This window comes from Halictus rubicundus, chromosome 10 (assembly GCF_050948215.1).
Source record: "Halictus rubicundus isolate RS-2024b chromosome 10, iyHalRubi1_principal, whole genome shotgun sequence".
NCBI classification, from domain to species: domain Eukaryota; kingdom Metazoa; phylum Arthropoda; class Insecta; order Hymenoptera; family Halictidae; genus Halictus; species Halictus rubicundus.
In genome coordinates, this window is record NC_135158.1 from 7,139,820 (window position 1) to 7,166,679 (window position 26,860).

Sequence of the window (26,860 nt, forward strand, 5' to 3'; positions counted from 1 at the left end):
GTTATGCTCGAGCGTGAATTTACCATCATAAACGTCATGGAAAATTTAATCCTTTAATTTCCAAATAAGGCAACAGGAGCAGAGCGAGACGGCTGATGGAGAATATTTGAGAAGTATATATACAGAGGAACACTTTAAATTTTATTTGTCCGCTCGGTGAAATACATTCACGGGCCCGGCGAGGGAATTAAATTTTCCCCTCCGTCTTGTTCATCTTGCGAATAAAAGCTGCATCCGTGGCGGAACGACGCTCTTTATCGCAAGATATAGAAAACCTTCGGGCCAACAGCTGGAAATCAGTATTTCTACCGTTATCGGCTTTTCATTTCCATTTCTGGTCGTTTTTTCCGTCGATCCCGATGATGAATTCCGTTTCGACGTTCCTCCACGCGGGATAATATCGAATACACACTCTGCGCTTTTTTTTTTTTGTTTAGCGATCACATAAATAACTGTATTCCGCGCGTATTTCGTTCCTCTCCTGTATTAATAATGGATATCCTTCAGTGGAAGCTACGGAACAACAAAGCGCTAACGGGAAATTCTGTGCTCTTTGTTGTGCAGAGCTTGATCCGTAAAATATACAATGATCGATATCTTTCGATGGATTTAAGAAGCATCACTTTCCGTATGTTATGATTGAAAAATGAAACTGAAACTAAAGTAAAAGAAATAATTTCAGTTATTGTTTAAACTGTTGGATTTTACTGATTGGATTTGAACGGTTAGCATTTTTCTGAAAATAATTTGTTGTTGCCGAGTGTCGTTGAAACGATACTATTCCAGTGTAAAATAAAATTGAATCGGAGTTCTTGATGTCCGATAAAACTGGAGGACGGTTATCGTGTCAACCGTCAATAAAGCAATTTCGCGAAGCGTCCAAGTCCATAGGCGACAGAGTCTGTATCTCTAAGTAAATGAAATTGAAAAAATTTTAGCAATATGATAAGAGTATAATAAAAATGTATAGAAAGCTTTGGATTAATTCATTTTCATCTGAAAAGTGTGAAAAATTGATATTCGCTATTAAAACGAAAATGATATTCCCTCTTTATAATTATAGTGTCAAGTAAGACTACATTATTTTTATAATTTCACTAATAATTTCAACAGAGTTGCCTTTCTGTGTCTATATTACCACAAATTTTATTAAGGGTTCCTATTCAAATGAATGTCAGAATAAATTGATATGTAATTATACACCAGGAAAATGGGAAAGCATTTTTCACCAAATGCAATCGTTCTTTGCACAATTCGTTTGAAAAAGTGGCCATTGCCTGGTAAAGAACTTTACTAACTTTATTGACCCTCGGAATGTGAATAGGGCGTGTGCGGCAACAGGAAAATACTGTACGTTATTTTGACCAACAATAGAACTTCCATTTCAGGCGGGTTTCAAATGGGAATGGCAAATGAAATTTTATAGACACAAAGTTGTTACAAAAGAAATGGACAATTTGAACATTTTACAAGGAAAAAAAATCTGTTGAAAATATCGAGACCCGTTGGTGTTTAATTCTTTCGCATACGTTCACGGACGGACTATGGTAACGCGTTCAATCTCTTAATTGGATACAGGTGGTCTTACGGGAGTTCTAACTTTGCACAAATATACCGTTGTATCAAATTTCCTCTGCTGATCATAGATTGCCAAACTTTCGTTGTCGACAATAACAGAACCTGTTTCGCTTAATTGTAGAATTCAAAATTAGTTTCTACCCTGAGCGCGAGGCCATAGCGGTCTACTGGCCACCTGACGTCATCATGGGAACAAAAGCTCAAGAGTATCCTTTTGAACTAGTTTGATGCACTTTTCAACTCGCTTGCTAGCTCTTTTTTTTTACGATAGCTCGAAACTGCCAACCTCGTACTAATGTATTATGTTCGCACATAATTGTGTTCCCGTATAGGTTACCGGATAAATAAGTCAATTATGACAGCGGATAGACGAGACCTGAAACGACAATGTTGAAAATGACATTACCGAGGCTTAATAATATTACCCGTACAAACTAATTTCGCAAATTTCTCTTCGTTTTATGGAATATTTAAAGGCAACTAAAGCACATTCTACTAGTAAAAATAATCTACATCACTTTCTATTCATTTGCTTCATTTCACAAGCAATTAACGGGGTAGTTGAACGAGGTGAATTTAAAATAAAATTGCCATTGGTTAAACTTTACCTGAGGTAACCAGAAATTTTTAACTTTTTTTTATGTAATCCTGTAGATTTTGGCGAGAAAATGTCAAAAATCCAAGTTTCTATCCTAGGAAATTATCAGTGCAAAAGTTATGTGTGTGTAACATACACAACAACGAAGGTATACGGAGGAACCGAAACCATCGATTTAACAACATTTTGAAGCACCGCATGACAAATAGCACGCAGCAATAATGTCGGTAATGCTAGAGTAATAAATTTGTAAGGAAAATTGTAAACTCGCGGTTTCTCTTGAACGTTGGGGGGTTAAATTACACCCATGATTTATCTCTCGCTTGTCATTTAGGGGTTAACTTGCAAGCATGCTTTATGTCCAGCTTGGACATTTGAGAGGTTCAGTTACAGGCATGGTTTATGTCCCACTTCGACATTTAAGGGTTTAGTTAGAAGTACAGTTCGCGATATAATGAATTTATGCTCGACTAACAATTTTAAAACTACACGATTCCTTTCACGAATTTATTTCTTACATTTTACCGGTGATATGAAAGAGTGTATCGTGTGAAGGAAACAAATTGTGAAGTTCCAAAAATGATAGTTGAACTTTTAGAGTATCGACGTGAAAATTGTTGAAATCTCTCCACGTTCTAGGCAAATTGGGGATCTGTAGTATGCAGTTATTGTTACCTATAAAAATGGAAGCAAATTGAAAAAACTAGTTTTATTTCAGCGAACATGCCCGTACGAATTGTTAACATGTTTTTCCAGTATTTTTTTTTTATACGTTATTACGGATGAACTGAAAAAGTGTAGAAACCTTGTTTTTAATTATCCGGATTTAAACGAAGCTAGAAGTGAAATTTAAAAAAGCCCGATTTCAATACATTTTGTATTTTTTATTCATCTCTGTAAATTAAGGTAATGTCACCTTTTGAAAACACATCGTTCTTATCCGTTTCGTTTGAAATGCATACGAGTGCACGAACTATATCATAAAAGTAATTAAGTTGCACGAAAGATGTGTCTGAATTACATTCAAATGTATCTAGGAATTAAGTGCAGGGATAGAGCTAGTAGTGTTATTCAAAATGTACTGTTCAGAATGCAAGGACACTTGGCCCCCGAATTCTAAAGCTGATTATGCGCAGATTTAAATTTTAATCTCACTGTTGCTGTTCTAAATGTGACCCCTTTTCTGTTTTTGTTTCTGAAAATGAATACTTATTTGCCATTACATACACTAAAACATTTAAACAAATTTTGGTCTCCCTTTTGGTGTTCTAAATGACCTGATTCATTTCTGTGAAAGGATATTTGAATGGACCAAAATAATGAGAAAATGTACGCAGTAAAAATATAGAATTACATACCAATTTTATCTGTTTCGAAACAAACAGGAATTCCTCAAATCATTTTTCTAAAATAGTATTTGAACACATATTACGAACTTTAGTAAAAATATTTGTGATCGATCGGTGTTGACAGCACAAAATGTGATTCTATTTTATCATATACTGTTACACGAAAGTTCATATGGCATCCACTCGATTCATGTGACCCGAAACTTGATTAAACCGTACACGTATAGTGCAAGTTCTCGTTTGATTCATAGTCTATGCTTCCAATTTTGCAAATTAAACCTTTGAGCTCCGCACAGCTTTACGTACAGAGTTATTAATAAATCGCTGGAAATAGCAAGTTAGTGGAACATGCAGGCACATCTCAAACGAATTAACTTTACAAAAACACCTACCATACTCGCATAAATGTTTATTATTACTTCCAATAATCTATTAAACTCTAAAGATAACATATTATTGTGATTATTTTTTCAGTAATTTATTTGGACAATGCCAAAGTCTGGAATAAAGAACATTGTACAGAATTGTTCGAAATTATTTTTCGAGTGGTTTGCAAGCCCCCCCCCCCCCGAACATAATCAATGTAGACCTTGAAAATTCGCCCGCGGTACGACGAACACAATTTATCACTGCATGTTTCCTCGTGGAATCTCGAGATATTCAGTATCGCGGAACAACAGGATAATGGCTAGGTGCATCAGTAGCAACAAAAGGTATCGCGGAATTCCATTCCCTCATTTATAACAGTACTCCGCGAACCAACAGTTCATGCACCTGAATCTCCGTCGGTTTATCATCATAGCCGAGCCTGCAGTAATTACAGAAGGCTACGCGCGTATATATGTTCTAATTCTAGTGCTGGTTTTCTACATTTAGGCCAACGATAATTAAGTGACTCGAGCTTTCAGCGTCGCAGGTTTGATATGGTTGCCAACAATGGCCTGGTAAGATGAGAGGAGGAACGTTAATTCCGCTACACGAGAACGGCCGTCTTAGCAAGTAAACTATAAGCACTCGATATGGCATCCCTATTGTCGTGTTATTACGCGAGGATTAAACCGAGTGCCTTAATCCCGTAACTGAACTTAGGTTTATGTCCTTTGATACTGCGCTTCAAAGTGACTGACTATTAGTCATTTCAACGGTCCAAGGGTATCGCATTATTCTATTCATGAACCGTTTTACCACCATGCGCGCATAAGCAGGCGATGGGCCGAGACACTAAATTTTTGCCAACGTCTAACTAATAAATTGCTCCTTATTGACACTAAATTTACGGGACACTAAAAGTTACTACACAGTTACTAAACAGCTGTATATGTCGATGGGACCAACAAGAATTCAAATAGTACATTCGAAGAGAACGTCAGGTCACGTCGACTGATACCGAAATCAATTTTATTCGAAGGTCAAAATTGGATGTACAGATAGAAACTGAAGAGAGGAGAAGATGAGCCTTGATAATCCCGTGGATTATAATAGCGTTTCTTGATTAAAACATTTCATAAAATTTCCATCCCGAAATCGGGCATTTAGTAGAACTTCCCTGAATGAGAAAAAAGGAAAAATCGATCGAGTCCTCTACGATCCAGAGCGAACATTCGAGATCAGTAATCGCGGTCAGTGGAACACGAGTGTGATGCGTCGGCAGGAGGAGCTGATTGAAAGACGACGCATCCACGTCATGGATCTTCTTCATCGCGATGGCCGCGTTCCACCTCCGAACTCTGCGACAGCAGTTCCCGATCCGTGAACGGCTCCGTCTGCAAGAGCCGAGAGAGAGAGAGAGAGAGAGAGAGAGAGAGAGAGAGAGAGAGAGAGAGAGAGAGAGAGAGAGAAGAGAGAAAGGCAACGTTTCCGGGAGACGAGCTCCCGAGGTCAATCGAGTGGCTCTTCTCCGCCACAGTGACTTCTGTCGTAAAGAAGACAGAAAGGGTAGGGAACAGTCGCATAAACGAACCCCGGGCTGCGATTCCCTCGGGGCTGGTGTTCCTCACCGGGGGAAGGAATTCCCGGAGCAGAAGTTTCGTCGCGATCGACAACACGGGCATCCTGGGATGTCGTCTCGCATGCGATAAGGGCTGGTGTGTTCTCTCGTCTCTCCCTCTCTACTTTCTCGTAGCCGTCCCTTCCCCCCCCCCCCCACCCCATCCCCCGGCGATACTTCGCCGAGCCACAAGAAAGTACAGCCGAGATACGTTTTAAATTTCGTGCTCCGCCCCGGCAGATAGATTTTAATGGACTTTGTACGCGGGACACGTAGTCACTTTGCGCCAGCAGGCTGCTCGTGCCGCACACCGTCTGCGTCCTCCTGTCGTTCCCCCCTGCGTTCGCGCGTTCTCTCCGTTAAGGACGATGCCGCACATAGCAGATTCGGTGGCTTAATTCCATTTAACGGGACGACCGGCGACGATTAGAAATTCGACCGAGATTTGAACAACTGATAAAACGAACCGGACGCCGCCGTGTCGCGCCGGTCTCTTGACGGTCTCGAGCGTTGACGATCGAGAAAAAGAAAATAAATCCACTTTCGCTCGGAACTATTTGAACTCGAAAGCCATGCGTTTCTACCTACCTAGATAATTTTTGTTTCGACCGACGGCAACTTTTTCTAAACTGTTAAGGAAATTGCGTGTATCGATTCTTTGAAGCAGCTAAATCCCGATTCGGGACCACTGCGCGACGCGCCGAACGGTATATCAGGATGGCGCTCTGTAAAAGGTTTGATTATTAAGGTCGACGTAACAGCCGCTCCCCGGTTCACGGGACAAGTTTGCGCGCTAGTGAATTCCTTTCCCCTAGCGATATTGAAATTCTTGATAAAGGAACGAACCGGTTACTTGATAAAGAAAACTTGGATGTACAGCTACGCTCTCGCCTCTGCCTCCGCGCGCTGTATAGATGACGAACGAGAACGGGGGAAATCAATTTCTTCTCGCTATTAATCATTTTTATCAGATTCGAGGAAGCTCCTACTCCGGCATGGATAATGTGTTACATAATTGGAGGGGAAGGAATTATAATGATAAGTCGGGAACACGGGAAGATGTGAAATCTGTACAGGAAATTCCTCTGCGTTGTAATAGGTCCTGCTCCTCTATCCATTAGAGGGCATAACAAATCGTACAACAGAGTTAGTGAAAATGTACATATATATTGGTTTAATAATATTGTAGAATGGAATAGAATCAAATCTCACGAAGAATTAATGAAATATAGACGTCCCGTTTATATGTTCATGTAGTGCTTCCTGTAAAGTTGATATTATATTTCAAACAATTTCGACGAAGCAATTTCATCGAAGCAATACGTTATAATGCTTTATCTAAGTTATGTCCTACTGTATTTATTCCGTTACATGGTTTAATATAACATTCATTTACTGTGATACGTTACAAAAGTTCTGAACACTAGGAAACAATTAATCAACGAATTACAAAATCATCATAGGTGATTAAAAAATCAAGATTTAATTAATTGTACCATGTAAATCATTGATTACACAATTAAAGTCGATAAATTGATCGTATTAAAATCTGAATGCCCATGGTCACTTAACGGTAATGAATCACTGTTACAATGGACAAGTTTAGGTACGCTATTATTCGGTACATGAATTGCGCGTGTAAATCACAGCGTGAAATAGTAACTGGACAATTTACGCAAGCGGATATAATAAACATTGTTGAATAGATATCTAAATTTTGCGAACGGATATAGGTCTGCGAACGGTCCTAGGATGATTTATATCAGCTTTGTCTATAGACGCAACCCCCGCACGGTTTGAACCATCTCTATGCATTGTATTAGGATTGTAGGAGCCCACATGTACATATAGGACGCAGTATCAACCAGCTTTTGTAGACTACGGTAAGAGAAACGGAGTAGAGGAAGTTGCTTTGACCTCGGTAACACCTTAGGACAAGCTTGACTTATATGGTCCGACCTTGCGTCCCCTCCCCCGCCTCGAAAAGCCGCAGAAAATCTTTTATGCTGCGTATTGTCTCATCGATTAATCTCGGAGCTTAATCTTCCTCTTGTCCCGCCTTCTACTCGAAGCTAATCCCATTACGAAAAACATTTATATGTCGCCAAGGCCTGGATGATAAACGTCGCGGAATTATCCCCACTACCGCGGGGCATACGCCGAGGAGTGTGAACATAACACGGCTCGGGCAAGACCCGTGCAGTTGACATATATCGAGGATTTACTGTATATTCTACTTGTCGCAATCGAGCACATCGTCTGACCATTTTTAAATCCGCATTACTACTTCGACGGAAATTGTTCTGTCTTTCCTACCTCGACCTTCCTTATGAGATATCGTTAGGCTTACCGTACAAGCCTAAAGTCGGCATTATAAACTTCGAACGACGTTACGTGCTTCTTTTAACGCTCGTTCTTTGAGCACCTGTCTGAAAAGGGATGGAGTAATTCTCCGTGAAACCGCTTCGAATCCGCTGCCTTGGTCGTGACAGTGCCGTTATGAAATTGCAGTTGCGTAAAATGAAATTGCGATGGGGGTGCAGGCCGCGGGAGGGCGCAGGGGCGAGGAACGCTTCGAATCTCGGAAAGAACAGCGGAGCGGCCTGTTTCTGAAAGTATTAAACCTACGGGAACGTGACTGACTTGCTCTTTCTGTTATTTCCTCTTGCCCGACAGTTACGGGTTCCCCCGCGCCGACCAGTAAACACGGCCAACCTTTTCGCAACTAGTTATCTCGACGCCGGATGTGCCGGAAAGTCGGAATACGCGAAAGTTTCGCGTCGCGGAGCGCGCACCCCCGCGAATAATTTTATTCCGCGGGCCGGTGGATTACCTGTGCGCGAACCTGCCTCCACAAAACGTTCAATTCAATTCTTACGTTGCTCGCGAAAATATCGGCGGCAAGGCGGGTAGACCACCTTGACTATCTAAAAATGTGCTATCGGTTCGGGAATTTTTTTTAAGGATAATCAACGAGCAGAAAAATTCCGGTTTTCACGGCGATATTAATATATAACTCTCTACTGTATCCTCCATTTTTTTCAGAACGAAATATTTAAGAACGCCAAAGTTATTCGCTGTGTTTGCAGCGGCGTTGAAAAATCACCTTTAATCATTTGTAACCCATGAAATATTTGAGATGTCGAGAAATATGTTTTAAAGTACTATATGTAGAATATCTGTTTAAAATTTGAGGAGAATCCATCGTATCATTTCTAGAAAAGTCTAAATGAAGTCTCCACTCGCTGGTTCTAAGTCGTGTAAAGGTTTCAAATTTTGAAAAATCGCTTTAATACACCGTTCTACACTCGCACACGGAACTACTTAGATCTTCGTAGTGCTCGCAAAAATATCGACATTAAATCCCGTTCGTTACTCCCCGTAGCTTGTCACTCTTCCGTGTGTTTATCGCCACTGCATTCAAATCAAATTGCATTTACCAACCCCGATTTTTTATTACTCGTCGCACTCCCGTCACGGACAATGAATAATGCAACGAGTCTCTTTTTTTTATAACTTGTCTACCCTGCTCCGCGCGACACGAAACGATACGATTTATCTGTGACGCGTTTCCGAAATTATTTCCTGCGACTCTCACGGTTGCACCCATTGCCGTGTGATTACGTTACGTTCGTTGCAAGTTACGAGATCGTAATTCATTCCTTCTGTTTCTTCGGACTATAAGAATTAATCAAACAGGAAAAAAGACCGTACATGTACAGTTCGTGTTAAAAATTATACACTGAAAGAAATTTATGAATATTGCAATTTTTTCAGTTCTCGTATAAGTCGCTCCGACTGCAGAGGGAAAAAAATATGTAATTAAAGAACCGAGTTCATTAGCACTTTGGTCGTTTGATGTAGCCACAGAGTTCGAGGTGTCTCTTTTATATAAAATCTTCTTGGCGGTTAAATTACTAGTTTGTAAGAATAGACAGCGGATTTTATGCATTGCAATTTTTTATGCAAAACTACACGACCGTGATCGCTGAATCGTTCTAAAAGTTCCGGAATTGGCCTAGGTAATTTTTAGAATTGCGAATATTTAACTTTTCGTGCCCCGAATTCTTGTATTATTTTTGTATTAATTCACACAGGTATAGCAAGTGCATTGTATAATATATTTATAAAAATGAAGTATATTGAAACATTTTGTTCAAATGAAATCAAGAATAAAAATACAAGTAAATTTGTTTAGTCTGTAGAAGCATTCTGTCAGAAATGTTACATTAAAGTACCTTCGGAATATAGGATTAATTAGCCAAAAATCGTGTATACCGTTCCCAGCAATCAGTGCATCGGTGTCCACGTAGTCCAGAAATATGATTTTTAACTCGATCAGACAACCGTGACCAGTTTTTAAATTGCGCTCCGGCGTAATTGGGACTTAAACAACGAACGGCTCATTAGTTAACGATCGCGGCAATCAAGCATGCAAACAGTGTCGGTTTACAACGATCTGCGACGTTTCGCGCGCCCCGGGGTCTGTTATTTGATGTAACTTTTGAATCGTGTTGAACGTACGTTTCGGGGCAGCGACCGTAATTAAAATACTCTAATTTGCGGTTCGGGCCACGGATCGTGAGAATCGGCCTCACGCGACAGCCCCCAACGCGTTACGCTCGCGCGACAGACGGAGTATATTATGGCAATTGCCTTAATTTACACCGGCCGCCGGCAAATTGATACTAAATCAGAAACGTCGTTTCACAATTAATTTAGGAAATTCAATCGGACTGACCGAACACGCCAAATGACAGTATTTGATGTCCCAACTGAGCTGGCGCACGGCGGCACCGAGGCTAATGTTTGCCAGTTTATGACAGTCATTTGGTAACGTATTGCACGGTTCTTGTAAATGATCTACTCTACTCAGTTCGAACACAACGGTAAGCACGTGGAATTTCTAATATGAAACTATAGTTGTGAGAAACGTAGAAATGCAGGTTACAATTTCCAATTGTGTGACAAAATTACTTTTTTAAATATTCTATCGGGAATATAAAGAATTAGTTATTATACATTAGTTATTATACTCACTTTACGTAGAATCACGCGTATAAATATACATACATAAAGTTAATACAGACCGATAAGGAACCAAATAATGGCACCTTAAATATACCAATATTAACGTAGAAGCATCATTGAATTTCTTATTATTTATTTCATAATAATAATTATGCCAGAGCACATTTCTTATTATTGTCTATTCGTGTGAATTACCTACACGAAGAAAAATTTCGTCTGCATAGAAGTTCACTGCAGTTCAGTCAAAATAAATTTCAAATAAAATAAAGCGTCTATAAACAACCATTAATAACACTCGTGTGTATCGTAAGAATCCATTAATCGATGAAATAAATCTCTCTAATCCAGTTTTCATGAACTAATCCATCAAAGTGTAGATTTACACAAAAAATTGTGGTCTGGTTACGATAACTGTGTAATGTTTCTCTTACACACACCCACACACACACACGTATGAAAAGTTTTAACGCTCTTTAAACAGTGGGTTCGCTCCACTTGTTAGTAGAGCGGCCGAAATGAGTGCCGATAATTTGTCGGCGGCGTCGGCCATCAAAAGCGCGGGGCGATTACATTCGTTGTAATTAATCGTAAATTGCGCCGGTTCTCATGAAACAAAAAAAAAAAAAAGAAAGTATGCTGCAATCAAACGAGCAACGTTCTCGCAGATAATAGTCGTTCGACTGGTGGATCATTTCCGAGCGGAGTGACGAGCGTGTCCGACGAGCGTCAGTTTCCGCTTCCGGTGTTCGTCGTCTCGACGTTCGTTAAGCGAAATTAACTCTTGAACGAACGGCATTGGCCACACCTTCGCGCGGCGAACGACGGGACGAAATATTCTTCAGGTTCATTGAGTTTACACGTCGCCCGGCGGAACCGGTAACGACGACGCACCGTTGTCGCTTACGAGGACGTCAACGGAGACGGACGGGGGACGCGAAGTTTTCTTCTTCTTCAGTCACTCGGCGACCCGTAAGAGGAGATTTACGTTAACTCGTTGGAAAACTTTTCGCGCTTAAGTAGTCTCCATATCATGCGTCCCCGAGGTGTCGTAGAGCGTGCAACAAACGGAGGAGGTTGCATAAAATGGTTTCGAGTTGTTTTCCGGGCCCGACGGGACCACCAAAGAAATTATCACTTCCGCGAGGGAACTCTGGTACTCCGTTAGACGCGCACTTTCAGCCACTTGAATCTGCTTCAGCATACATTTGTTGAAAGAAGTCCGAACGTTACGGAGCACCGAAGGCAACTGTTTTACATTGCCTTGTGAAAACAACGAAGTTGCAGTTACTTCGATTTTCAGCCATTTTTATTGGAACATGTGTTCGAAGAAACGAATCTGTTGAACAATTCGTCAATGCAACGGTTATGCTTTGTCTTGCAATTAGCCCGCGGATTTTATGCGGCGCTATTTCAAAATGACAACCTGGTTAATACGGCTTTGCAGGGATGATAAACGCGAGTTACACGTTCCTAATTATGGCGATTTGTCAGCAGTATTCCAAAATATGTAATATCCGAGCGTCTCCGGTCTCAAACTCGGGCAACTAGAGAGAGGTGCTTCACGAAATTGTGGCCATTTCTAAAGCGCATTCCAAAGAAGCTCGCAGAATTCTCGTAAATGTTACATGAAGTAACGTGCACAGGTGTTGGTAGACGTACAAGGGAATATCCGAGGTGTTTCTAAATGTCTAAGATGTTTTTCGAGAGGCAGCCACTCAAATCATAAAAACGAAAAGGACAATGAAAGGAAAATGAAAAATTTGAGAGAAAGTTACTTGAAGAAAATCAATAGATAATCCCCCACTAGATCTGAACGAACAGCAGCAACATATTAATATTTAAAATCACCAATTAATCTCGATTTCTTAAAATGCATACAAATACGAGTATACGAACATACATAAAATCATTATAAGTGTGTATAAGAACACTGTTGCACTATACTATTATAAGAGCACATAAGACTATTTGATATCATGTATGATTGCAGCAATGTTTCCAGTAGAATTCATCTCACGAAATAGTTTATATTTCTTGAACAAAATGTTCTATAGTATTACGTTTCGAATATCACCAAGGTTTCCAGCATCTTCAATTTTTCATACAGAATGCCTCCCTTTCATCTCACATCCGGTGGACCATGGAGAAGGTTAAAGACGTCTGTCAAGAAGCTTTAAGTCATGGTCCCTCAATTTGATAGCGCGAGCATCAAAGGATTCAACAAAAGTTCCGCTTCCGGTCAAGTACTCTGTGGTATTACATGCGTGATACATTCTAAAGATTCTTGATCTGGTTTTATGAACAGAATGATGGCGCGATGAACGTGGGTTTCATCTTTCAAGCATACGCCCTCGGATTTTATCGTTGTGGCAGTTCTATTATTGCCACGAGAAATGTGGCTGAACTATTCTTCCGCCTAATAAAATGTGTAGCACCAGGGGAACCACTTTTTCAAATCACTTTTCGCACTTTTTCATCTCATAATCATGTCCTCAAAAATGTTACGTGTTTCTTCTAGATGAATTAATGGAATAAGTAAAACTGCAGGCATTATTAAACAACCGTATAATACAGTTTAATTCTTCTATAAACTGCTTTCAATAAAGCATCTCGAAATAATTCGAATATGCTGCCATCTATGAGTACTTAGAAATTAGTTATGGAATCTGTTTTAGATCTCTTTAATTTTATTGTTCAGTAATGTTTATATTAATGGAAGATAATGTAATTGGCATATTTATTCTGAAAAAGTTTGCTTGGAAGAACCGTTTATATTTTTCGATGAAAAATACAATCATTTCAGCGATATATTCTGCAAGCTATGTCGTGGCTAATTGTTTCTAGGCAACGTTGATGAGGGATATTTAATGGGACATGAGGGAGCGTTGTAATTTAGCGGCTACCAACTGCCGGCGGACTTCAAATGGATTCTGATAAAGAAGAAATCGAATCTGAGTCGATATCTCAGAGCCGGTGCTCTCCGAGTAATTAGCACGAAGCCGCCGGTAGAGAAAGTTGAAAATAGTCCAGGAGACTGAATTACCCTCTTTAATCAATACCAGTGCAAATAGCCCTCGGGACTTTCCGTACTTGTACCATATTTCCTTTTTATCTTGAACATCGTAACGCCGCTCGCTTTATCAGAAACGATAAGCTAGCTCGGACTCGTTAGAATTTTAATCGTAATTTGCCGAGTTTCGGGAAGGGAATGCTCGCGCGCGTGTGCGCGAGCGCGGACGTTCTTACTCTTCGACACGAAAGTTTTACCTCGAACCCGGAGCTTCGCGATTAGTTACAGCGTATTAATTAAGCCCGCGACACGGGATTCTTGATCGGAGAATCTGTAATGTCTGAAAATGGGTTACTTAAATTATGGATACAGCAAGCTACGGAGTAATTGCACCTGCAATATTTATTTACCAAGTAGTTAACCACGAAGAGCAGTTCTTCGAAATTTTCGAGTAAACAATGTTGCTCGAACTTAAGTACAACCGTTGCCGTGTAGTTCGAGAGCTACAATGAACCAGTCAAAAAGTTCTCTTGCAATTTCGACGACAGTTTTCGGAAGTTTCATCGTCCTTTGGCGAATTTAAAAATGCAAATATGTTGAATCACGATTACGAAGAGTTCCTACTAAATCATTTAGTTAACGAGACCGAAAATAGGAATATCATACAGTAGAACCTCGCTAGTTGCAATCTCGTTTATGCGCGGAATCCTCATTCGTTGTACACTGTCGATTCCCACCATGAGGTGTTCAAGGTCCTGGAACTCGTGGTGGGGATTATGGTGCTTACGATTGGGGGTACCTCTTTCAAGCAACGAGCGAGGTTCTACTGTACTCACTGCTCCCTTAATTTTTCTCTACTTCGAACAAATTAATTTGCAGAATGCGTAAAAAAAAATAATGTCACTATTTCATAATGTTTCTGATCTCTTTTAGCGTTGGTCTGAAGTGAATTCATTAAAAAAATTGCTGGTTGCTTCATGTAAACTGGCGTCATTAATGATGTTTAATTTAACTTGGCAATAAAAGAGGAATTTCTTCAAATTGTGTTCCCATGCTTTATAGAGGGAAGACGTAATTTATTTACCATTTTACCATCGATATGAGAATTTTTGTCAATTCTATTACTCACTTTCTCTATTAATCTATTAAACACATTTAACTGCTCGACGACGCGGCCGAGTGTACGGAGATAAAGTTTCGAATAATATTATGAAATTTCCACTGATTATGGAAGACGATCGGATCCTCGTTAACGAAGAGGCTGCGAGCGATATTTATAGCGGGAACGACCGCCAAAGAACCGCTTTCGCAATTTTCCCGTTAATTGCCGAATTTCGAGGATATTGGTACCGTGAGCCAGCAAGCGTGGTAAATCAATTAGCTCGCAGTAATGTAACTTCCATTCCATCTATTTTCACGGGGCACGACGCGTTATAACGACTGCGCTCTCGTTGGCAAGGGGATCGAAAATCTTCGAAGACGACCGAGCATGTTTATCCTCCGCGGATGGAAACGGCTATGCCAAAAGAAAATGGAAAAGTTCAATTAGCACCGATTTTAAAAATTCCTCATATCCATTAAAACGAACGGAAACTGCAACTGATATCATTTCACACAGTGCTACGAACAGTTGAATTTCTGCAAATTTCAAAATACAGCTTTGGAACAAAGATAAAAACAAACATATTTTTATTGCGTCTCTGTTTCTGACAGTTGACTTGGGAAACTTTCATCTAAAGATCTGCGGTCTAATTAGCACTTTGAACGCCAAACTAGAAACCCCAAAAATTCCATAAAATCAAAGTAAGTTATTTACTGAAATAAAAATTGCAAAAAATTAAATGTACGGTACCGAGTAATCCTCCAACTTTCTTGCATGTTACAGATCCTAATTAAGTTTAGTACGATGAATATATCAACGTAAAAATTCATTTTAAAACCTGCACAAATAATTCCGTCAGCCACGTATGGTTAACGTGGCGTTCAACGTGTTAATAATGTGATAAGATATCGATAATCGTCACACATCCAATATCGTTTTGGTTCTCCATGGAAACAAGCATTTGGTCGTACCGCGCGCCGTTTCCCGCCGCGGGAAAAAAAGGGATCTCGATATATTCATAGTCATTAGCCGAATAAATCCCGTGTTAAGGCTTTCGCGAAACTGGAAAATATTGCCGGTAATACTCATTAGTCGTGTAAATGGGAATAAAGGAAAGTAAGGGGACCGGTGAGGTCGCGGTCTCCGGTCACCGCGATAATCACCCCTACCCCCGCTTCGCTCCGCAGTTTCCGTCCGCGCCCCCTTTCGGTTTAGCCCCTGTTTGATTAAAACTCCCCGCTCTTACGAGGGAGAAATTACATTTTAATTATACATGGTTAATCAGGCTATGCTTTACACCGGGCAGACGGTCGGCCCTCTATTTCTTGTTTAATGGACAAGCAGAACCCACGGGGCACGCCGAATTTTCTAGCTCGTCGCTCGAGACACCTAGAACTGGGTCCGCAGGGCGATGCGGGGAGAAAAGCGTGGTCCTCAGTGGTTCCAACTTTTCGATTTTTTCCGGTCTCAGACACTTAAATCGCGACGCTTGGCGGGAAAATGTACTGTGCCAAATTTGGAAATAATTGGACGACGGGAGCCCGTACTGCGTTTCGGTCGAACTTTTCAAATTTTAACCCTCGGACGCCGCGGCGGGTCGATCTTCTATCTATATGCAATGTAATATAAAACTCGATGTCTTGAAGTGAATAATATTTGTGTGTTAATGCGTTAATTCACAGGGGGTATACCCCGCAGTTTATCATCCAGGTCTTGACTGTACAAGTATTACAATTTTGAGGGCAAGAGAAGAGAAATCTTAAAAGAAATTTTCGTGCTCGAGGACCAGCCCGGTCCACAGGGAGTTGCGGGGTCGTTGTGCAGGCGAAAAGCGTGGTTGCATTGATGGTATCGTCGAAAAAGGAGCACATATTTCACCGATACAGCGGCCAGGATTTTCCCCGTTCCCCGTTCTTTTCCTTTTTCTCGCGACATCGGCGGTTGCCGGAGCGTATTCGTCAGTGACGGCTTTCGCGGCATGATGGATCGAACAAAATGGATTCGTGACGTTTCCGCACGCATTAGGACAGCGCCGGCGCATTTTTCTTTCGCGTTTCGTCAAGGTCTTTGTTCGATTCCCCGGCCGCAAATCACTGCCGATGAAATATTGGCCTCGCGGAGAACGGTGTAATCGGCGATCATGCTGCTGGGTCGCTGCTGTGCCAGTATCGCGAAGATGAAGTCTCGCCGTTGGTCGTGATCCAAGCGAAATTGAATATCGATCGAATTAGCCCGGGATCAACAAGATCCTTCCTGCGAAACATTATATGTTAGGCTGCTTTGATAACACGGTTTACGGTAAGCCAGCTGCCGAACACCGATTTCGCTATCTGTCGTCTAATCTCTGTCTGACTAATCTCTTTGGTTATCAGCCTCCATTATGGTCGGTTGGCTTGTAGACAGATTCTGGCCACCGCGGATTAACCGGCGCGCCGAAATCTGTTTCGAGTGGACGCGCGATGGACCCACCTCGGCCCGGAATGTTTCGCCCTGTGAAAACAACCCGCCAAGAAGGCGTCGACGCGTACGTTGCCACGTTGCTCGGATTATGCGATTCTTCGTCCGTCTTGAAAATTTAATTTTCTTCGCGATATACAGTCGACGACTAAATTAAGACGGGATTCTCGTATCAACGGCAATGAATAAATAAATCTTTGAGAAACGTTCATTCGAAATCTATCAAGACTGTACACTCATAGATGAGTACTTGTAGGAGTACAAAAATTAAGTAGATTAGAATTTAATATTTGTATGGATAAAATGCTTCAGAGTAAACTACAAAAATTAGAAAATTATTAGAAACAAAATATTTATCGAAGCAAAAAAGTAATTTAACTCAGTTTGTTCGTTTACGTTATACCTTTGCTTTTAACCCTTGTACTCCCCTCGAAAATAGTAGGCCAAAAGATTTCTCTGTAATCATTTTGTAGTTTTATTTCGTACTTTAAAATATGGCGTCACGAACAAAATACGGTTCACTGAATAGAAAAAAAAACATAGTGCAGTCCGATCACAGAGAGAAATAAAAAACTTTACTGTCTCTCGAACTGGAAATGCATGAATGTTTACCCGACGAGCTCATGAGGGTTAACATGAAACAGAATTTGGCTGTGAAATGATAGGGGTCGTGTTCAATTTGACTACTAGCAACACGAACAGAGAATTAACAATTAGAAAAAATGTCAAATGGCAGTAACTGACCCAGTGTATCGGTAAAAAGATTTCCGAAAAACAAAAAATTGTTCAATTAGAAGAAACTGCTAGAATATAAATGATGAAATCACGTGCCTTGGGGGTGAGTTGTTGGTTCACGATCGAAGACGCTATTGCTGTCGAAGCATCTACGTTTACAGTAAATTCCAAGTAGTTCTGTTAATTTCATTAATTTTCTTACTTTTTTCTGAAAGAGACAGTAAAAAATGTTCGGTTAAGAGATAATATCCCATTTCCCTACAAATTAGAAAATTACAGGAAGATTTAAGGAAATTAGTGAACTTGTCGCAGATGTCCTTATGCAAATGACACGGGTTCTTGAGAAGCGACGGGGCCAACGGTGCCTTTTTTTCTTCTCATACACGGGGAAGATGGTGCGCATGAGGTGGCAGGCGCGCGAGGAAATTGTACATTTTGGAATTGCAGGGAGAGAACCGTTCCCCGGACAGAAAGAATTATGTCACAGTTATGCGTTGCGCGTGTAAGCCAGCGGCGAACACGTGAGCGAAATAAAAAATTCGCGGGGAGGGCCGGCATGTTTAAAGCTCCGCGTCGGCCAGTCATATTCGTGAAGCGTTTACTAACGAACCACGGTTCAACCAAATCCCCACAATATTTGCTATTTAGTTTCGCGTCACTTGCAAATCTACCGGCGCGGCGGGGCGTGCGTAAACACGTCGCCCTCTCGTGATCGCTGGGAAGACGATCCGCGCGATCCTCGTTTTTTTATGCAATTAGCAGGGAATTAAAAACGGGCAGAGGACCCGGGGAGAACGCTTTCCTTTAAAGAAATTTAACACGATATTGGTAATTGATTCTGCTACGGTTCCTCGAGAAATTGATTCGCTTTTCTATCTTTTTTTTTTTGCTTTTTAACTAATGAGAAATATGAGAACTTAAAACAGTGAAAGAATTAAATGTAATAAAACTGTGATTATTTTTAAATTTCCATCATACTACACCGTTTTTTTATCATTTTCATAAGGTGTTGTTGGTAAGTTGCTTTTAATGTTCGTTATTTTAGTAGTAAGAATTGCTATATTTGCCGATGGCGAATACAGTGGTTTGTACATGAGATGATCATACAGTCGGAGGTAATATGAAGCTGGTAATTCGAATGTGTGTAGCTGGACGTCATGTGCCAATAATCGCGCTATTCGCATGACTAGACTGTTTGGTATCAGTGCTGATTTCACAAATTGCACTTCGATAAATTGAGAGGTTAGAAAATTATCTGTCACAGTGAATAAAATGACAATAATGGTACACGTACACGATTGTGTAATAGATTATTAAAAAATGCATGATACTTTATTCATCGTAATTACCCGCTGGCAAAGGAACTGAAATTTTGATTACAAACAATCCGTTTACCGTAAATGTTCGGTACATGTAAAAAGAGAATAACATACCTCGTTTATCGATACGAAATATTCGTAAACACTAAATTATTGAGAGCCATTAATTATCGCGGATAATATATCCACATTTGAGAAACGGACACTGTAGTACAATATTTATTGGAGAAATATTTTACAAGCCACCAACATCCAGAGTTTATTAACAGAGCGCGAATTTTTATGTAAATTCACATTTTCCAAAACCAGATTAAGCGAGAAATTTATATCGGCGACAAAAATATTTCTTACGGTAAAAATGTCATTATTGTTTATTAATGTGAACGCTTCCTCGTATCTCGCGCATTTGCCAATACCGTAAATGCGTATAGATGTACAGTCTAGTTATTGATGAGTGCTGCGAGAGAATTTCACACAGAAAATCGGAATTTTTTACAATTGAAACGCATTATAATCGGTTTCCCGATACGATAAGTGTTTATGCTCGTTGGCCGTCTCGAAAAATAATGGACCAAAGAAATCACATACATTATAGATGTACGGGAAAATTGATCATTTCCAATCGTTCGCGCATAATGAATTATCGTTGGCTTCATAAATAATAAATAACCGACTTCATTATCGACTGCTATCCAAAATTAATTTTCGGAAAATCGATAATTGGATGGCTATGGGCCGGAATGGACCCAAGTCCCGTCATTCGAGGGTTATAAAAATGTCTGTATTGTTTCGAAAAGCTGCTCCGTGTATCGTCCACGAAGAAAAGAAAGTCAAGAGGAAATCTGAAACGTTCGCATGCACCCGATATTAGAAATGAAAAAGAAAGTTGTGTTACTCTCATTTTAGAGCGAGCAGCAAGTCACTAATTGACCGATCCACCTATAGATTTTCGTCGGAGCAAATGACGGAACGCTCGTGCACGCGGCGCTTTAATTAGCCTTATTTTCAAGTGAACGCGTCCTTGCGAGGTCTTTCAATGATACCCAGATAACTTTAAAAATATTTTCCAATTGAGCTGGCACGGCGCAAAGCATAAGCCTCCACTCAAAAGAGTTTCATAATACGAAACCTGCAGTTTCTCGATAAGTGTGCCGGTCGAGTAGACCTTCTTCCATTCCCCGAAGAGAGAAGGAGGGAAAGGAAGAGAGAGAGAGAGAGAGAGAGAGAGAGAGAGAGAGCTTCCCTCTCCCATGATGGAACTACCAAGCGGCTTTTGTTAACAAGCCGTCAGTCTTAATCTAGTTTATTCCTTGGCTCAGACTTGAGGGACAATGCTTCCTGCTCGGCGGTAACGTCACCCTCGAAGATCGACGGGGGATGCGAGTCTTTATTTAATTTCCGTATTTGCAATTTGCCGGGCGCATTGCTGCGGGCGCGTCGAAATATGCTATGAAAAAAATCGATACGTCGTTATACGCTTGATGGGTTCCGTGTTTGCTTTATTCGACTGAAAACACCACGACGCTGTCCCAGCCAGTGTCGCCAGATGAGGGGAGGGAGCACCAATCGAGGGGAAAAAGTTACCCTCTCTCTGCCAGTACCGTAGTATGCACGACAGAAGGGGAAGTTAGAGTGGGGAAACATGTCTTGATCTGTGTGACACTGGTCCTAGCTCCACGCTACGATAACATCACTTTTCTCTCGAAACACTGTTTCATTATTATTACCATCCTGTAAATTTCCTGTAAATTTTTCTTTCCCTAGAGCACGCAGCAAATGCTAGAATTTGAGAACTTTCTTTTTCAGAGACTAGCGAAATATTTAAATGCCTAAATGAAATAGATTGAAAGTTTTATCTACTTTACGACAAAGGTTTACGAATAGATAATCGTAAGAGGAAGGAAGTCGTAAATTTCGTAGATGCGCGTTGAATAATAAATTTGTTAAAGTATTGCCGTAACACGCGCAATTTCTATTGAGGACAGTTAATGGCTAAGTTTTACAAACAGCGAAGAAAAGATCGGGTCGCATTACGGATTCCGAAAGTTTCTCTACAGACAGGAGTATGAAGTAAGGTGAAGTTTCGTTGGGCACTCGGAAGCATGAGTTTGAAAAAGGAAATTTGAGGTGTGCTGTTTTATAGCCTGCAGTGTTCGCAAGTCTCGCGAGTTAGGTTTAAGAAACTCAATTTCGGAGATATCAGCGCGAGACTATTGATTCCGGAGAACCTCGGCTTTGAGTGGAACTGACCGACAAGATACAGTACCTATCCATCTGGGAAAGAAAGACCGCTGCGATTTTATGGGATTTATATCGCGAGCAACACTTATTCCGATACCATCGACTTACTTATGGGATTTTTCCGAATTTTATGACCGGGGTATACGATCCATTGTGTATCTCTATGCATACGAACGAGACCCGTGCAGTTAAACTGTATACAAAAAATCACGAACTTCGTATACGCAGTGCTCCGAAAAAAGCGTTCGAACAGAAAGCGTTGAAAATTGTTTGTATTTAAAAAACAACGTTACAATAATAAACCGGAAAGTCGTTTTAACCCTTAACACTCGAATGGCGACTGTAAGGCGCCACTAGAAATTACTGTATCATTATTCAAAATACTTTCTACATTATTATATTTGTTTGTATTTAATAAATTACTAAACAATTCAGTATTGTACAAGTAAATTGCACCATTTTCGTATATATAGCATGAAAAAATATATATGGAAGGGAAATATTCTAGGTCGGAAGATATGTTCCGTTTTAGAGTTAAAATGGCTTCGAGTGCAAAGGGTTAAAGCTTGACGACTCTATTTTTACAGTCCGTCGTTCATTTTCTTCTAAAATGAGTTTTAACTTTTATTTAGTGTTTTCTTGTGAGATTTACTATGGCTGTGTGGTGTTTTTTTTTAATAAATAAAACAATCTTTAACCTTTAAAATTTTTTAATAAATAAATGTGATGTTATCGACTCACGTCTATCGATGAACCGGAAATTTCCAAAAAAGCCGGTTGCATTCGACGGAGGTCCCTGTGTGTGCAGTTCCAAAATAAGCGTAGATCTTGAACTGTACAATATTTGCGGAATGTCACGCAGTTCACCGCAAAGTACACCAGACCAAGGTGTGTACTCGGAAACGCCGGTGGTCTCCAAATGTAGAAACACTTTTACAAAATCACCACCCGTGCAACTGAAACATAAACAGAGCGAAAATTATTACAACCTTGCAAATCGTACGAACATATTACTGAAACACTTTTGGATTCATACCGAAAGCAGTTATATTTCCTACATCACTGTCTATCCACACATCCATCTAATTCCACACATTGTCGTATCCGTTTACTTATTTATTTAGGTTTTATTAATTTATTCAGACGATATGATGTTAAAACAGTGAATCTTCCAAAATTATTTGAAAATTAAGCGATGTCCTTAATATTTCGTTATTTTACGAATAACATATTTATGTGATATATTATTAGTACGCCGTGTATTTATTTGTTTCTATAATCCCTCGTCAATGAAATTGAAAATTTCATAGAAATTAATATTGTGGTATGGCACTCATAATCCATCCAATATTTCTCGCATTCGGCGAACGTGTATCGTCGAAACAGTAAATTTATACAAAGACTCGCAATCTAGGTATTTATTGTTTATTCCATTTTGTTATTAAACCATGTGTTCCTGTATGGAAACCAAGTTTCAGCCTCGTTGAATCTCGCTGAATGGCAGACAGAAATACGAAATGTGGAAACGTTGCCAACATTTGCCATTGAAAAAAAAAACCAATCTGCGATGTTCTAATCGAGGTCCGTCATTCATCTGGGCTTACGATACGTCAATCACAACCGACAATAGGAGTGCGATGGAATTTTATAATTTCAGAACCAAACAACAATCTGAAGCTCGACATGTAGAAAGTCGATAAATCGAAAACGCCTCGCGATGCAATAAAAATTTTCAACAAAGATAATTATGAGAGATGCTGACGCTCCACCGAGTGGAGGGGATATGCGAACTGACTAAGATCGTGTAGCCCCGTTCGGCTTGGATCATGACCTTACTGTACAATGTTTTCAACTTGTTAGAGCAATTAAAGAGAGCAAAAATCAATTGCTATCTACTAATTGTATTCTAGAACTGAAGCAACATTCAATTACCACGTGGATCAGGCTAATTTGTCGATAAAAAAAATGGCACAGCTCAGCGAGATGACCTGACGGATAAGGAGAGCACCGTGATCGAATTAACCTCGTGGAGCCCGTTTCGATACCGCCAATATACGCGATCAGGCGGGTTTAAGCTTACGGGGCCGTGATACTCGTAGAATGGCTAATTGACTAATTAGTCCTGGCACCGAAACGGAACAGGTGTTCGTAAGTCTAACTGTACACAGATTAGCGGAGTTCGCGTGCTTGGGGAGCACTTCCGATCCGGCATTAAAGCGAAATGCAATGTCGAAATTAGCACAGATTATAATAGAGCCGGGACGCTTACGAAGCCAGTCATATCCGCAAAAACAATTTGCCGGCTCGTTAACGAAACACCCGAGGAGCGGGGCTCCCGATGTATCCTACGCGAACGTGTGAATTCTGGAAGACATTCATTAGCCCGGGGCTCATCCCGGGCAAGAAACTTAAATCCTTAAACTCCGTCGGCACGCGGGAATATCAAATTATAATCTAGAAATTGTCGCGAGTAAATTATTTGACCCTCACCCCGCCCGCGACCCCCCTCGCCGCGTCTCCAAATAGCGCGAATGCGCTAATTACACACCGCGGCAGCTTCGGTCGGAATTTACTGAGGCTTTAATGATCCCGTTACGCAACCTATTCATCACGACCGTTCGGACGGTTTCTAATTAATTAGCGGTAGACCTCTCGCCATATTCTATTTGTCGTAACCGTTTCCCGAGACCCGACGTTGTAACACTTCACCTCGCGATCGAAGAAACGCCAATTAACTTAGCGGCCAAGGAATCGTGGCCGACTCACCACCTCCGTATTTCTTTCTGTCGAATCAATGCGACGCTGCTTATCGCTTTCTATTAGGATTTTGTTTTCTGTTTAGAAGAATTTCTACATCATGCCCAATTGTTTTAATCGAACAGTAACATCACTTGTGGTGACTATAGCCGGGTCTCCTTTCTCGTATGTTTAAAATATGTATTTTTACAATTTTATCACATTCTTTTCTATGCATTAAAGATGTTTCAAGTGAAATAGTTTGAATTTCAAATTTCAATTGTTTTTCATCCCATTGACATGGATAATTTCAACAAAAAAGAAGCCTTTGAATCCCTTTTTGTGACTGAATCTGCATTTTTATGCAGCATGTTTTATATTTCGCGCACAATCCGAGCCAGTTACAGTGCACGCTATCGACAGCCGCGACCTTTTGAAAAAGTATCCGATATCGTTTCCAGTCACAGTTTCAGGTAGCTTCATCAAGAGTCAAATGATACACCGAAGCTCTTGGGTATCGGCGTGGTTCGCCACTGGTTAAACAGTGTTGCATGGGAACACTTGCCCCGACCACGTTCACGGTTTCCGTTGTTTGAACAATCCCGCATTTTTTTTTTTCCATTGGTCAGTCGGACCATGTAAAACACGTCGGACTACTTTAGCCGAAACGACACGGATTGCTCTCAAAAGCTTTAATAGTCACAACTGTATGACGCAGTCCCCGTAAAAGCTTCGCTACGACAAAGTTTATGACAAGCCCGCTCGAGTTCAAATTTCAAGGGAAATTTCGGTTGCTGAAATTAGAGATAGGCTGAAACCAAGCGTCTACAGTACATCCTACGTTTGTCACGCGTTCTCGACGTTTCCGCAACGGTGTTCACATTTGTCTCACACCGTGAAACTATCCGTTCTTTTATTATGTATTATTGCTATCCAGTTTTATTTCCATCAGACCAACAGCGACAACCTCTTTTCGAGCGATAAAACTGTCGTGATATCCGTTGATGTTCATCTCGAAATACTTTGAAATATTGTACAGGGTGACCCAAAAGTCACTAGACCATTTTTAAAGCACACAAGGTTTATTCCATTTTTAAATGGTCTGGTGACTTTTGGGCCACTCTGTACAATGTGTACGTTTCCCAATAAAACGTGACATAAGAGTATCACAAAATCGATGTTTATGTTTGCCAGAATAAAAAATTAACAATCGAGATTTGTCATAGTTACTCTTTCGACGACACACCTCGTACATTCTAACTGAACTACAGCGATTATGTTCGTACAAAAATAATACATCCCTTCGCGCACGAGAAGTTATTTTGGCTATATTTTCCGATGAATCGAACAAATCTACGGCTTCACGAAACAAAATGATCTACTAAAGAATTAGGTAACAGAAAAGACGTTGCGTTTAATGACAATCTGTCTGCTAATTTGTAACGATAACAATCTTTCTCGGTGTAACGGTACGTTCCTCCACAAAGGAATAACTTTCGAACATCGACAGATAATGGCAAGCTGTTAATAAGAAGGCATTAAGAATTATTATAATATCGATTTGCATGTTTCCAGAATATTTGCGCACGGTCGCTATGCAAATGTGCGAGGCGTCCGCATATTTATGAGGGACATCGTATCGTATAGAAAGTAACGGAGCGAGAGGTCGAACGAACAAAAACCGAGACCGCATATCGAGCCAGAGAGCAGAGCGTGCTATTAATCACGTCCCATAATTTATCAGCTGTATTTCCGGCGAACCGTGTAGCTCCCTCGGTCGCGGAGATCGTCCTTGTCAATTAGCGATCGGTGTCGATATCGGAATTCTGTGGAGAGGGGGTGAGAGAGAGAGAGAGAGAGATGTGTCCTCCGGCCAAGGTTTCTTACATGCGAAATGCTAAATGTCGGGATCGACGAGTCGCCGTTGTGTGACGGTATGTTAGTGCCGTGGGGTATTCGTGGCTGCTCTTGGCGGTCGGATTTAGTAGCGATATTCACGTTGGGAAGATACAGGGTATTGGACGCGTGAAATTACATGTCCCTTGAGACAACGACGTTGCTGTATACAGACCGCTGAGAGACATCGGCAACAGGAGTACACAACGAAATTTCGCATGTAACGTTATTTGCTATGGATCCACAGCTATTTAACCCGCCGATCTACTGTTAAACATGCGCCACCCGCTCTTCCGAACCGCCGCGTTCCGTTAACACCGGAACCACCGAGCCCGTCAAAATGGCGGATTCCAAATTTTGTTTTTACAATTTGTGAATTTACAGAAATTTTCTCAACTCTGACATATACCGTCACAGTTTCGTATTTCGCTTACTCTAAAGAGACAAAACATTATGAAAAGTCAACAACCAAAAGCATAACGACCGCGCACACAACAATCGTTCTTGCCATGAAAATGTTTTTTCCTAGCTCCACCTGTTTGAAAGCTGTATCCCGGTCTATCCGGCTGGATCATTCTGCGTCGCAAAGTAGAGTGTACAGGAGAGGCATAAATAAACGTGACAGAATAACAGAGAGACACACGAGCACCCGAGCGTTTGTGAATTAAATTCTTGGCAAACATCTAGCATGGTCGGCGACATGACAGTGTCGTCAAAGAACGTGTCGTGCCACGACACCGAAAAAGCCGCCGATCGTGAGGCATTGCCGCCATCCTGGCTCAATATATGTACACAGATATAGTATATGTGTACATTGTATA

General features: G+C 40.7%; 1 protein-coding gene across 1 annotated transcript in view; it reads right to left on the bottom strand.

Annotated features, from left to right (window-relative positions):
• Sol1 overlaps positions 1-26,860 on the bottom strand; it is a 575,562-nt gene that overhangs the window by 367,100 nt on the left and 181,602 nt on the right. The window contains exon 4 of the mRNA XM_076794675.1: positions 22,149-22,363. Within this exon, the coding sequence (XP_076650790.1) occupies positions 22,149-22,363 (215 nt within the window). The remainder of the gene's footprint in view (positions 1-22,148; positions 22,364-26,860) is intronic.